This window comes from Anomaloglossus baeobatrachus, chromosome 6 (genome assembly GCF_048569485.1).
Source record: "Anomaloglossus baeobatrachus isolate aAnoBae1 chromosome 6, aAnoBae1.hap1, whole genome shotgun sequence".
NCBI classification, from domain to species: Eukaryota; Metazoa; Chordata; class Amphibia; order Anura; family Aromobatidae; genus Anomaloglossus; species Anomaloglossus baeobatrachus.
Genome location: NC_134358.1, coordinates 101,802,289 through 101,815,816, shown reverse-complemented (window position 1 = coordinate 101,815,816; position 13,528 = coordinate 101,802,289). Strand labels below are relative to the sequence as shown.

The window sequence follows — 13,528 nt, the reverse complement described above, 5'->3', positions numbered from 1 at the left end:
CTTTCCATACTGAGCCTACTGTTTACAGTGTCCTTTACACTGTATCCCCTTATACTGCACTGTCTTTATACTGTGCCTTTATCACACTCCCCATCCTTGCTATGACCTCACACTGTCCTCCCATTCTGCCCCCTCTCCATACTGCCCCCCCTCCACTACCCAGTCTTTATTCTGTGCCCCTCACATTCTTCTTATCCCTTACTGTCTCCTCACTACCTCCTGTGTGTCCATATACTTTTCCCCTCACTCCCCATCCTGCCCACTTGCTCCTCATACCATGTCACTCTTTATTCTGTGTCCTCAAAATTTCTTTCCACTTCGCTCCACATCCTCTCTGTCCTCTCTGTTCCCATGCATCACCCCTCAGCCTCTCTGTCCCCATACATCACCCCTCATCCTCTCTGTCCCCATGCATCACCCCTCAGCCTCTCTGTCAGCAGGCATCACCCCTCATCCTCTCTGTCCCCATGCATCACCCCTCATCCTCTCTGTCCCCATGCATCACCCCTCAGCCTCCCTGTCCCCATGCATCACCCCTCAGCCTCCCTGTCCCCATGCATGACCCCTCATCCTCTCTGTCCCCATGCATCACCCCTCATCCTCTGTCACCATGCATCCATCACCCCTCATCCTCTCTGTCCCCATGCATCACCCCTCAGCCTCTCTGTCCCCATGCATCACCCCTCACTCTCTGTCCCCATGCATCACCCCTCATACTCTCTGTCCCCATACATCACCCCTCATACTCTGTCCCCATGCATCAACCCTCATCCTCTGTCCCCATGCATCACCCCTCATCCTCTCTGTCCCCTTGCATCACCCCTCATCCTCTCTGTCCCCATGCATGAAACCTTATCCTCTCCCCATACTGAGTCCAAAGATACCTCCCCCTCCTCTCTTCCCACCATACTCTGTCCACAGATAGTTACCTCCCCCACCCTCTCCCCTCATACTGTGTATATAGATATTGCCCCCTCCCCACCCTGTCCCCCCAAAGTGTGTCCACAGATGGTTCCCATTCCCCACCCTCTGTCCCCCCATAGTGTGTTCACAGATAGTTCCCTCCCCACCCTCTCTCCCCCATACTGTTTCATAAATACTCCCCTTTCACCCCATACTGTTCCTCCTCCGTGTCCTCAGCTCCACAGTGGAGCATTTATCAGTACTTCTCTGCCGCCTCCGCGCTGCGGTCCTGACTTCCGGGTCAGCAGTCTGATCAGCTGACCTGATCACATTACAGCCGTCGCTCTGACCCGGAAGTCAGCGCCAGGGATCATGGCTCCAAATATCATCGCGTCTGACAGATACAAGGACAATTGAGCAGTGGGAGCCGCGCGTTGCACTTTCTATGAGTGCGGCTGTCAGCGTGACAGTCACGCTCAGAGAATAGCCAGCTCTCACCCCGGCAGACTTCCACACCGCCGCATCTGGCAGCCCGACAGTGCCCCCTGACAGTTGCGCCCAGGGCAGATGCCCCTCCAGCCCCTCCCTAGATATGCCTCTGCAACTGAGCATGCTCAGCATGCCCAGCAGAACGATCTAAATCATTTAAAATTACTCCTGGTCTCTCTATCTCTCTTTGTCAGTCGGTCTATCCCTCTCACCTCCTCTCTCATACTCACCGATCAAGGGTGCGGCGCTGCCCAGCTGTCACACTGCTCTGGCAGCTTATCCTCTTTTGAAAATGCCAGCCGCTCATTATTCAATCACGTATTCTCTGCTTTCCCCGCCCACCGGTGCCTATGATTGGTTGCAGTCAGACATGCCCCCATGTTGAGTGACATCTGTCTCACTGCAACCAATCACAGCCGCTGGTGGGCGGGTCTATATCGTGCAGTACAATAAATTAAAAAAAATGGCGTGCGGTCCCCCCCAATTTTGATACCAGCCAAGGTAAAGCCACACGGCTGAAGGCTGGTATTCTCAGGATGGGAAGCCCCACGTTATAGGGAGCCCCCCAGCCTAAAAATATCAGCCAGCAGCCGCCTGGAATTGCCGCATCCATTAGATGCAACAATCCCAGGACTCTACCCGGCTCACCACGAATTGCCCTGGTGCGGTGGCAATCAAGGTAATAAGGAGTTAATAGCAGCCCATAGCTGCCACTAAGTCCTAGGTTAATCATGGCAGGTGTCTATGAGACACCCCCAATGATTAACCTGTAAGTGAAAGTAAATAAACACATACATCCGAAAAAATACTTTATTTGGAATAAAAGATAAAAAAACCACCCTCTTTCACCACTTTATTAATGCCCAAATACCCCTCCAGGTCCGACGTAATCCAAACGAGGTCTCACGATGCTTCCAGCTCTGCTACATGAAGCTGACAGGAGCAACGTAGAACACCGCCGCTCTCTCTCTCAGCTCCAGGCAGCAACTGAAGTGAATCACGCTGTCAGCGGGGACATCACTGAGGTAGTGCCGGTGTGTGCGGTGATGATGGGTGAGGTAGTGCCGATGTGTGCGGTGATGATGGGTGAGGTAGTGTCGGTGTGTGTGCGGTGATGATGAGTGTGGTAGTGCGTGTGTGTGTGCGGTGATGGGAGCGGTAGTGCCGGGGTTCATGCGGTGATGATGGGGGTGGTAGTGCCGGTTTCTGCAGTGATGATGACAGCGGCGGTAGTGCAGGTGTATGCGGTGATGATGGCGGTAGTGCAGATGTATGCGGTGATGATGGGGGCGGTTGTGCAGGTGTATGCGGTGATGATGGGCTCTCTCTCTCTCGGCTATAATGCAACGCGTTATTTTACAGGAATCCGTTGCCTTTATTATGACACTATTTACAATGCATCCGTCACATGCGTCACACAACGCATAGTGACGGATGCTGTTCAACGCAAGTGTGAAAGCAGCCTAAGGCAGCTGTGATTTTTTTTTTTCAGTTATTCTTTCTATGAGGTAAAATTTTTAAAAAACAGGCAGGGAAATGTTTTACTTCACAAAAAGAATTAAATACGACAGTGTGCTGTAATGTCTGTATACTTTATTATGCCCTCTCCTGCCTAGGATCTGTGGTATGATCAAACCATATCCCTGTACAGTCAGACACAGCCATTACACAGTAGGGACACATATCTAAGATCTCAGCACAGGAACATTTTTTTTAAACACGAGTACTTGTGGAACATATTATTATTCCAAGATCTATTGATTAAAATCAACTTTGAAAGTTATATCTTCAGGTAAGACCTGCTGGTTTATGAACGACCAGCAGATGGTGGCACAGGCTCCCTCTATCCTCAGTCCTGTGGTGTGTCTATGTTGTGGGCTGTGTTGGTCCGACATCACAATCTCCATGACAACGCATCCTCCAGCCACTGTGCGGTCTGCGCCTCCTTCTCTATGGCGTGTCCCTGGCGTTCATGGAAGGGGTGGACCTTCATGTTATCAGAGGCTGTGGCTAGAAGCCTAAGCGTGCACGCCCACGATCAGGGTTATGTGGCATTCTGGACACAGGGTATTTTCACTTCATCCGCTGCTTTCTCCTGCGTGTAGACTCAGCCGTCTCTGCACGAGAAATTGACATGCTACATATAGGAAACCCGCACCACAGGTCAGTATACGCAGCGTTAATCCCATCCACTGTGCTTGTCCTGCACTACTCAGTGTTTTGGACGCAGCAAAAAGTCATTGCATCCAAAACATTACTAATCCTGATAATGGGCACGAGCTCTTCGTGACACCACTATCCCATGTGAGCGCAATGCTCAGCTACACCCACAAAGACGGAGAGAACCGATTGATTGCGCTCTCTTTCAAAATACCCAGCATTTACCCTACAGGCACGCCCTTCTGAAGAAGCCATTGTGCGAAACGTGCATCAAGCGGTCCAGTGATAACTATTGCACGTCCATTTTCTGCATTTTCTGCTCCTTTATGCCTCCAATTTATACTGCTTGTTAGATCACTAATATCTTTACCTGTGCTGAACAGTGTGCCAAATCTTTGTGACATCCCACTGAGGAGATATATTGTCTTGATTCATTGACTGCAAATTGGGATGAGCGAACTCGCGGATGTTGGTTTCAAATGGATTTCAGTTAAATATTTGGTTCAGGACCTGGATTTGACCCTAGAGCCCAAACCCCTCATACACATAAAAAATATCCTTCAATTTGATTACCCTATTACTGAGTCATTCACATATTGTCTTTGGATATTCATTACTGTAAGGTTTGAGGAGCCTACTAATTAAAAGCCACTGGAATTCTGTGGCACCTGTCCTTTTTTTAAATATGTTTTTATTTTTAATGATCAATAATGATTTATATTTTTTAGCCTATGAACTCTGTGAAGAAGTCATTTTTTCTATAGGCTTTATTACACCAGAATGGACAGACCTAGGGCATAGATAGATAAATTACATACACCAAATGGTGAATAATGTAAAAAAATAAATAAAAGCGATTCTTGGCCTGATACTGATTTATTCATGCTTTCTTCTACCAAAGATCTTAGTAAGGCTCAGCTCACATTTATCCTGCGCTCTACACTGAGCACTTACATCAGAGTTTGCGTGTAATTCTCTGAAATACGTGATTCAGGAAGAAAAAAAAAACCCTGACAGAAGATTCCCAATAATGAGGCAGAGAAAGTCATTTTAGACTGCGTCTGCCTATAATTGGGTGGGGTCTGTCTTTTCAGTGGTGCATAAGAAGTGTGGTCAACCAGTTTTGTGCACATCTGAAAAGGCCACAACTGAACAGGGGCCACAGGGTCTGAAGTAGGTCTGCTACCTCATTACAGCAAAAGGATCAGTTTGGGGGGGGGCCGAGGGGGGGGGGGTGTCTGTCTACACCTACAAACTGCACCTTGTGGCCAAAAAAAAAACTCACAAAAAAGCATGTGGTTTCTGGTGTAGACAGTGGCTGAAAGGGCTATAAAAAAAAAAAAAAAATGCAAAGACTTGACATGCTGCTTATTCTTTCTGCAACCAAAACTACAAGTAAAAAAGAAGCTATGTACACAGCCTTTCTGAATTCTCAGACTTTGCTGGGAGGAGAGACATGCAGATTTGTGCAAAACTGCACCAAACCCCCCCCCCCCCCCCCCCCCAAAAAAAAAACAAAAAACGCAGCATGCGCACAAGGCCTCAGATGGAAATTGCAACGCAAGTGCTCAGTATAGAGCACATAAATGTGGTCCAAAATATTATGTAAAATATTTCCAATAAAAATATCAACTTAATCCACAAAAAAAAAAACACAAACGTTCCCACTCAGGGTGGTCTTCTCTCAATGGAATGATAGGGGTTTTTCATATTATTGATGGCACAAAGGCTCTGGAAAAGCGCTTTGGCTCCCACCAAAAGAAATCCAGTAAAACCTGTACTCCCAAACCCAAATGCACTCTTCCCTTCTGATCCCCACAATGTGCCTAAAAACACACTTGGCATCCACTTGTGGAATTACTGTAGTGAGGAGAGCCCGCTTAATTTACAGGGTGTGTGATTCCAGAAGCATGAGCCGGACACTGTACAGACGCTAGAATGGCAATTTGCAATTTTCAGTCAGTATCTTCAGAGTGTAACACCCATGGAGTCAAAATAGTCGCTACACTTTTCTGGGAATTTATATACAGGTGCAGTTTCCAAAATGGGGTCATTTGAAGTGGGGGGGGGGGGGTATGCTCTTCTTCGCTTTGTCTTTGGAGTCTGATAGCTGTTCTATGAAAATCTGTGCTCCAAGAGTCAAATACTGGTCCTTCCCTCCTGAGTCTCGCCATGTGGCTAAACAGTACTGTACTGCCACCTGTGGGGTATTTAGCAGAAATTGTGCAACAAATTATGGTGCCACTTTTACCAATTTTTCAATGTAAAATTTGGGGCCAAATGAAAATTTTGGTAGTAAAAAAAAAAAATGTAATTATTTTCTTCACCGCACAATGGTATAAAATTCTGTGAAGCACCTGTGGTCTTCACTTAAGGCCCCGTCACAGACAGAGATAAATCTTTGGCAGATCTGTGGTTGCAGTGAAATCATGGACATATTGTTCCATTTGTACACAGCCGCAAACCTGGCACTGATTGTCCACAATTTCACTGCAACCACAGATTTATCTCTGTGTATGACAGGGCCTTTACTCACTGCATCCCTAAAATCAATTAATTGAGGAGTGTAGTTTGTAAAATGGCATGACTTATGGGGGTGCTCTGCTGTTCTGGCACCTGAGGGCTCTGCTAATGTGACATGGCACTCAAAACCATTCCAACAAAATCTGAACTCCACTGAGTTGCTCCTTCCCTGGCGAGCTTTGTACTTTGCCTCAAAATAGTTTTCAACCATATATGGGGCATTGCTATACTTTGGAGAAAATGGACCAATTATTTGTGCAATTTCTCCTGTTACCCTTGTAAAAAATGAAGAATTTGGGGCTAAAAAAGGTACTTTGTGGGAAAAATTCATTTTTTTATTTTCATCGTTCGTTTTATTCTGTGAAGCATCTGTACATTTAAAGTATTCACTATATCTCTAAATAAATTACTCTAGTTTTCTAAATGGGGTCACTTGTGGGGAGACTCCACTGTTTAGGCACATCATAGCATTTATTACAGCCAAATTTGATTACCAAAAGTCAAATAGCACGCCTTCCCTTCTGAGCCCTGCTGTGCTCCCAAACAGTAGTTTTCCACCACATGTGGGGAATCACAGTACTCAGGAGTACTTGAACAGCATATTGTATGGTTCATTTTCTTTTGTCACTTTTGTGAAACTGAAAAAAATATGGGAGTAAAGCAATACAGGTAGTCCTCGACTTACGACGTTGATCCGTTATTACGCGGCGTCGTAAACCGAATTTCGACGTAAGTTGGACCATACGTTCATACAGTACTGTACCATAATAACAGTACAGTACTGCAAACACTTAGCCTATCCCTACACCTATTCTAACCGCACTGGTATCAGATGAGTCTGGCTTATGTTTGGGAGCCATAATGAAGGGTGTTATGGCGTGCAGAAGACTCGTTTTCCTTTGTACAGCACTGGACTCTATTCTTCCGCTGCTGCACGTAGCGCATCGTATAAAGCGTCGTAACCACGAAACGACGTAACTCGAGACCGTCGTAACCCGAGGACTACCTGTATTTTTGTTGGAAACAAAAATATTCATTTCCCCCTTCTACATTGCTTTAGATTCTGGGAATCACCTAATGGGTTAATAAACTTCTTGAATATGATTTTGAGCACTTTGAGTAGTGCAGTTTTTAGAACGGTGTCACTTTTGGGTATTTGTTACATAGGCTTATCAAAGTCACTTTAAAATGTGATGTGCTCCCTAAAAAATTTGGCTCTGTAAATTTTGTTGGAAAAAAATAAGTAAATTGCTGATAAACTTTTAACCCTTCTAACTTCAAGACAAAAACAATATCTATTTTTTAAAAATTGTGCGGATGTAAAATAGACATGTTGTAAATTTTATTATGAATGATTTTGGGTGATTATTTACTTTAAGGACATAGAAATTCAAAGTTCAAAAAGAGAAAAGTTTTGAAATGTCAAATTTTTGTTTTTTTTCAAAACTAAAACAAACAATGTTGATGAAAATTTACCACTAACAGGAAGTACAATGTCACGGAAAAAAAAAAAATCTCAGAATCACTGGGATTCATTGAAGCGTTCCAGAGATACTAAATCATAAAAAGTGACACTGGTCAGAATTTAAAAAAAAAAAAAAAAAAAGTCAGGTCATGAAGGTGAAAACAGATTCTGGCACAAAAGGGTTAAGTAACCTGGAAACTGTTTAAAGGGAACAGTCATGTAATTTATGTGTTCTAACCCAGTAGCAGTGTGATGTGTGGCCTAGTAACCCCTTCCTACCCATCCCGGTGTTGTAATATTGTGTAATGTGCATGTATAAAAATATGTTTTATTACTTATGTGTTCCCTATGTAAATGAGCAAAGGGTCTAGTTCCCTGGGCGTCACATTACCCTGTGAGCGTTTGCATGTTTTCCGTGGTATCACTCCCCTGTGGGCGTGATACCATGCATTTACTCGAGCAACGTCCCGTCGCTCCTTGAGATACCGCACGTGCACACTTAGGCTATGTGCCCATGGGACAATGTACCCGCAGATTTTGCCGCGGAAAACCCACGGATTTATCTGCATTTTCCAGATAGATCCGCAGGTTTATGCAAGTACAGACACCCCCCATGTTATCCCATGGGATTTGGTGAGTGCTGTATCAATGCTGCGGTATGTACAGCTGTGGAAAATGCTGCGGATGTCCCGCAGCCGCACGTAACTGCATGTCAATTATTCATGCGGTAATATCTGCAGATGTCCTGCCTTTCCACTATGGAGATACAGGGCAGGAATTCCGCAGGTATTTCTGCACTTGTCCCGCAGGTTTAATGCAACAAAAATGCTCAAATCCCACAGCAATGGATAGCTGCGGATTCCGGGGAGCAGCTGCGAGAAACCTGCGGCAAAGTCCGCGGGTACAATGTCCCGTGGGCACATAGCCTTACCATTCCTGCAGCCTTGTTATCCGGGTGCTTGCTTCTCGACGTCAGACGCGCACTGCGCATGCTCAGAAGACTCTGCGGTTACGGTCATGCACAGAGCGTGTCTGAAGATGAGAAGCAAGCCCCGGCTGCGGGAATGGCAAGTACGCACGCACGGGATCTCCAGGCGCTGACAGTGACGTCGCTCAAGTAAACCCATGGTATCACGCCCACAGGGGCATGATACCACGGAAAACATGCAAACGCCCACAAGGTGATTCGACGCTCATGGGGCTAGAGCCCCTGCTCATTTTTATTTTCATAGGGTACAAAAAACATTCTTATACAGTCACATTACACACTATTACAACAAAGGGATGGGTAGGAAGGGGTTACTAGGCCACACATCACCCTGCTTGTAGGTTGGAACGCATGTGGGACCTGACTGTTTCCCTTTAAGCAAAATCTTGATCATCTTCCTTCCACTTTGAAGAAATACTAAGTCATAAGACTTATCGAAATCACACAACACAACAGAAACCAACATCACCAGACTGAGGCGGAAGCATACATTGAAGCCATTGTTCTCACGCACATTTATTTCAGGTTTATTAGTGTCTACACAGTAAATGCAGAATTCAGTGTGTAACAAAAATCTTGGCAGTAGTAAAGGAGTAATGTAACAAGTTGCATAAAAATCCCTTTGTCTTTCCCACCCACCAAACATTTGGATAACTTTTTTTTCTATCACAAATATATGCACAATGGTCTGTGATGTAAGACTGTATCCGTCACCTGCAGTGGTGGTGGCTGCGGTCCTTGGTTTAGCATTTGCAGAGTTCAGCTACTAAATGGCGGCCAATTGCCCTGTGAGCAAGTGATAGATACACAAAAGACAAAAGAAAAAAGCAAAAAAGGGCACTGGAAACAGAACGTTTGGAGAACAGAAGGGGGCGCTCTGGGTGTGCTTTCAATTATCCTGCAGCATCTTTCAGATTTGGCTGAACGCAATGGCGGCCTCACTGGTTTTCAAGATCCTTTTCTGTGAGGTCATCTGTGGCACTGGCGTTGGCTGCGGAGGTCAACACTTCTCCAAAATCTCCGGCGGGTTGCTTGGTGCCACTTACTTTTGACTGCAAGAAAGACAAACATTTGTGCTGTGATGTACAGATTGAAAAAAAGTTTCACGTTCATTGCGACAGCGACAATTTTTTTGTCCTGGTCTATAAAACATAAAACCTCTTTGGGAGACGCTCCCAAATAAAAAAACTTTATATGGAACAGTGAACACTAGTGCAAAAGTCATATTGCTGATGTGTTTTTTTTTTTGTTTTTTTTTTTTTAGTTTGACCAAAATCTCAAAAAGGCATCTCATGCTCCTATGTTCAGCAATGCACTGGTTTCCCGTCTCCTGGACATCAAAAGTTTGGGCCATCTGTGTGGTTAAAATGAACCTGTCAGTAGGATCAACCCTCCTAAAGGCCCTGTCATACACAGAGATAAATCTTTGGCAGATCTGTGGTTGCAGTGAAATTGTGGACAATCAGTGCCAGGTTTGTGGCTGTGTACAAATGGAACAATATGTCCATGATTTCACTGCAACCACAGATCTGCCAAAGATTTATCTCTGTGTGTGACGGGGCCTTTAGCCGTTTATCTGGGTATGTAGGTCATAAGAAGCTGAATAAAATAATACCTTTAGATCTGTGATTCAATGTTTTTTAATTCTGTGTTAAGCCTGCTTTACACCTTACAATTTCGCATACGATATCGTATGGGATGTGACCCGCCCTCATCGTATGTGCGGCACGTTCAATTTGTTGACCGTGTTGCACAAACTATTATTTCACACGTACTTAACCTTCCATATGACCTCAATGTGGGCAGCGAACGTCCACTTCCTGGAGTGGGAGGGACGTTCGGCGTCACAGCGACGGCACGCGACAGCCAGCCAATAGAAGCGGAAGGGGCGGAGCTGAGCGGGATGTAAACATCCCGCCCACCTCCTTCCTTCCGCATTACCGGCCGGGAGCCGCGGGAGGCAGGTAAGCTGTGTTCATCGTTCCCGGGGTGTCACACACTGCGATGTGTGCTGCCTCGGGAACATTGAACAACCCGACGTGCAATTTTTAGTAATTGAACAACGTGCATGTGATCAACGTTTTAACGTTCAATCGTACGGAAGTGTCACACGCTACAATGTAACTAACGATGCCGGATGTGCGTCACTTACGACGTGACCCCGCTGACACATCGTTAGATAAATTGTAGCTTGTAAAGCCCGCTTAACACACATTTTTATTAATATGTTAATTAACTTTTAAAGATCTATGGGCCAGACACAAATCTCCTTGAGAATCTGAATCCAGAGCTTATTTTAAATGAAAAGAGGTGTACCAGTATGAGATCTGTTTATCAGGAGAGCAGACTGTCAGTCATTACATGTCTCACACTGGTAACACCTCCTTTCACTTAAAATAATCTCTGGAGATTGATTTTTTTTTCAGGGAGATGAGTATCCAGGCCATAGTATGTAAATGAGGTGTCAAAATCTAAGAAAAATGTGGGTTTCTGTCATGTTGCCAACAGTTGGTGTAGACAAACTAATTAGAGGTTCCCTTTAACGTTCTCTACGGGTGCATGCCCATGATCAGTGTTTGCAGTGTTTTGGACGCAGCAAGCTTCAGCTGCGTCCAAAACGCTGCATTTTACAGTACAAGCATAGTGGACAGGACTTTTAGAAATCCCGTGCCCACTGTACTTGTATTTTTCCGCAGCAAACACTGACCTGCGGTGTGGCTTTCCAAGCCGCAACATGTCAGTTGTTTTTTGCAGATTCGTATGCGTCCTCCATAGGGAGAACACAAGCGAAAGACCGCAGTGCACTGAACCCTGGTCGTGGGTATGAGCAGCTGCGGTCTCCTGCGGAGGAGACTCTTGGCCCCCCAGGTCAGGACCCGCTGTGTCCAAGACACAGTGAGTCATAATCATGGGGACATACCCTAAAGAGACATCGGATCACAGATATCAAGGTATCATTTTAATTCAGCTTCCTATGACCTACATGCCCACATAAACGGCTTAGGAGCATTAATCCTACCGACAGCTTGCCTAAACTGTTGGCTCTCCCAGTCAGCATGGGATAAGTGCAGGGATATTGAGGCTGTGTAGATCCAGCAATACGACCAGCTTTAGGGGCACTTTGCACACTACGACATCGCAGGTGCGATGTCGGTGGGGTCATGTTGAAAGTGATGCACTTCCGGCGTCGCTCTCGACATCGTAGTGTGTAAATCCTAGATGATACGATTAACGAGGGCAAAAGCGTCGTAATCTTATCATCGGTGTAGTGTCGGGGAATTCCATAATTACGCGGCTGCGACAGTACGATGTTGTTCCTCGCTCCTGCGGCAGCACACATCGCTGTGTGTGAAGCCACAGGAGCGAGGAACATCTACCTGCTTCCCGCATCTCATGCCGGCTATGCTGAAGGAAGGAGGTGGGCGGGATGTTTACGTCCCGCTCATCTCCGCCCCTCCGCTGCTATTGGCCGCCTGCCGTGTGACGTTGCAGTGACGCCGCATGACCCGCCCCCTTAATGAGGAGGTGGTTCGCCGGCCAGAGCGACGTCGCAGGGCAGGTGAGTGCATGTGAAGCTGCCGTAGCGATCATTAATGTTCGCTACGGCAGCTATCACTAGATATCGCAGCTGCAACGGGGGCGGGGACTATCGCGCTCGGCATCGCAAGCATCGGCTTGCAATGTCGTAGTGTGCAAAGTACCCCTTAGAGTCGCGCTTGCAAGCTATAGCTATATATACATAGCTATAGTTCAAACAGGTGCACTCCTTGCCTAGGAGACCGGCCATCTCAGATGTGGCCAATAACCATGGTCATGAGCTGTAAGTTACAGAATTAGAAATCGTTCACTTTGAGAGCCAAAAGGACTTTTAATAAGAGGTAACTTGCTTGGTTTTAAAAACACTTTGCAATTTTACCCATTTAATAGGATAAGACAACCCCTTTAAGTTTGGAGAATGAGAAACTGTTGAAGCAGTAGTCGAAAGGTTGTATGTGGTACGGCATCCTTGTCAACTACTCTTCATTCAAGTGAATGAATATGAATCGATTGGGAGAAGAACCCATGAGCAGCCTCTTAACAGCGTGATGGCTAGGGCATCAATATCAGTGCAGAGGAAAACCCCTTAATGCAATTTGTTGTTCTCCAAAAACCAGTCCCAATGGGTAAAAGGGGTGAGCCCCTATGGATGTAGTTATGCGCTGCCTATGAAAGTTATCACTTTCTGTTCTAGAAATCATAATGCAGTCATCACTCTGCCCCAAGAATGGTGCACGTGGGTTAGGAAAATCCACAGAGTATTAAAAGGAATATGTCACCAGGGTTTGCTATGAAATCTGAGAGGAGCATGAAGTATATATGTTTGGATTTAAGTGTTTTTTAGAGAAGAACAGGTTCCGTATGTAGGAGGAGGGGATTGTAGACTAGTTTGGCAAATTCTGCCACCTAGTGGTCGGGTTAGGTCAGTGGTACAGTGAGTTTTAGATAAGATAGGGTTAAGGTAGAAAAAGGGAGGAGTGACAGGTGGCAGGGCGAATGGCTAGACAAGAGAACTCCAGAGGAACTGTAGTCTATAAGTGGATTCAAAAGTGAGGACATGGCTTCAGTGCTAGGGCGAGTCAGAGAACCCTGAGGTAACCTCTGGATGTCCGGATCCTATGGCTCACCCCAGCGGGCTTAGAGATTCATCTTGCAAGAGAAGCCCCTGGGGTCCAGAAATAGATGAACGTGTGCGGTACAAGGAGGCACAGACCCTGGAGTATTAAGGATGAGGTCCGAGATAGCAGGACAAAGAATGAAGAACAGTACCCCACAGAGAGAGAAAGGAAAGCCAGATCTGTCATAATGGTGTGAAGAAAAAAAGAAAAGTAACCAAGACCGTTTGGACAAGTGCACTCTGGTATTGAGTGTCTCACTATCTGACAGCATCAACGACTGGCAGCAGAGGTGATGGACACCAGTCTGAATCAACAAATAATTTTCATGCACCCCGCCCAAAGCCA

General features: G+C 45.8%; 1 protein-coding gene across 4 annotated transcripts in view; it reads right to left on the bottom strand.

The window, feature by feature from the left end:
* Positions 1-13,528, bottom strand: part of TPD52 (tumor protein D52) — a 275,297-nt gene that overhangs the window by 132,975 nt on the left and 128,794 nt on the right. For 3 of the 4 annotated variants that reach the window (XM_075353148.1, XM_075353146.1, XM_075353147.1), the window contains one exon: positions 9,016-9,580. The exons of the other annotated variant lie outside the window; for it this stretch is intronic. In XM_075353148.1, coding sequence (XP_075209263.1) covers positions 9,467-9,580 — 114 coding nt within the window. In that variant the 3' untranslated portion in view covers positions 9,016-9,466. Of the gene's footprint in view, positions 1-9,015; positions 9,581-13,528 lie in introns of those variants that run through there. 4 annotated transcript variants of the gene reach the window in all.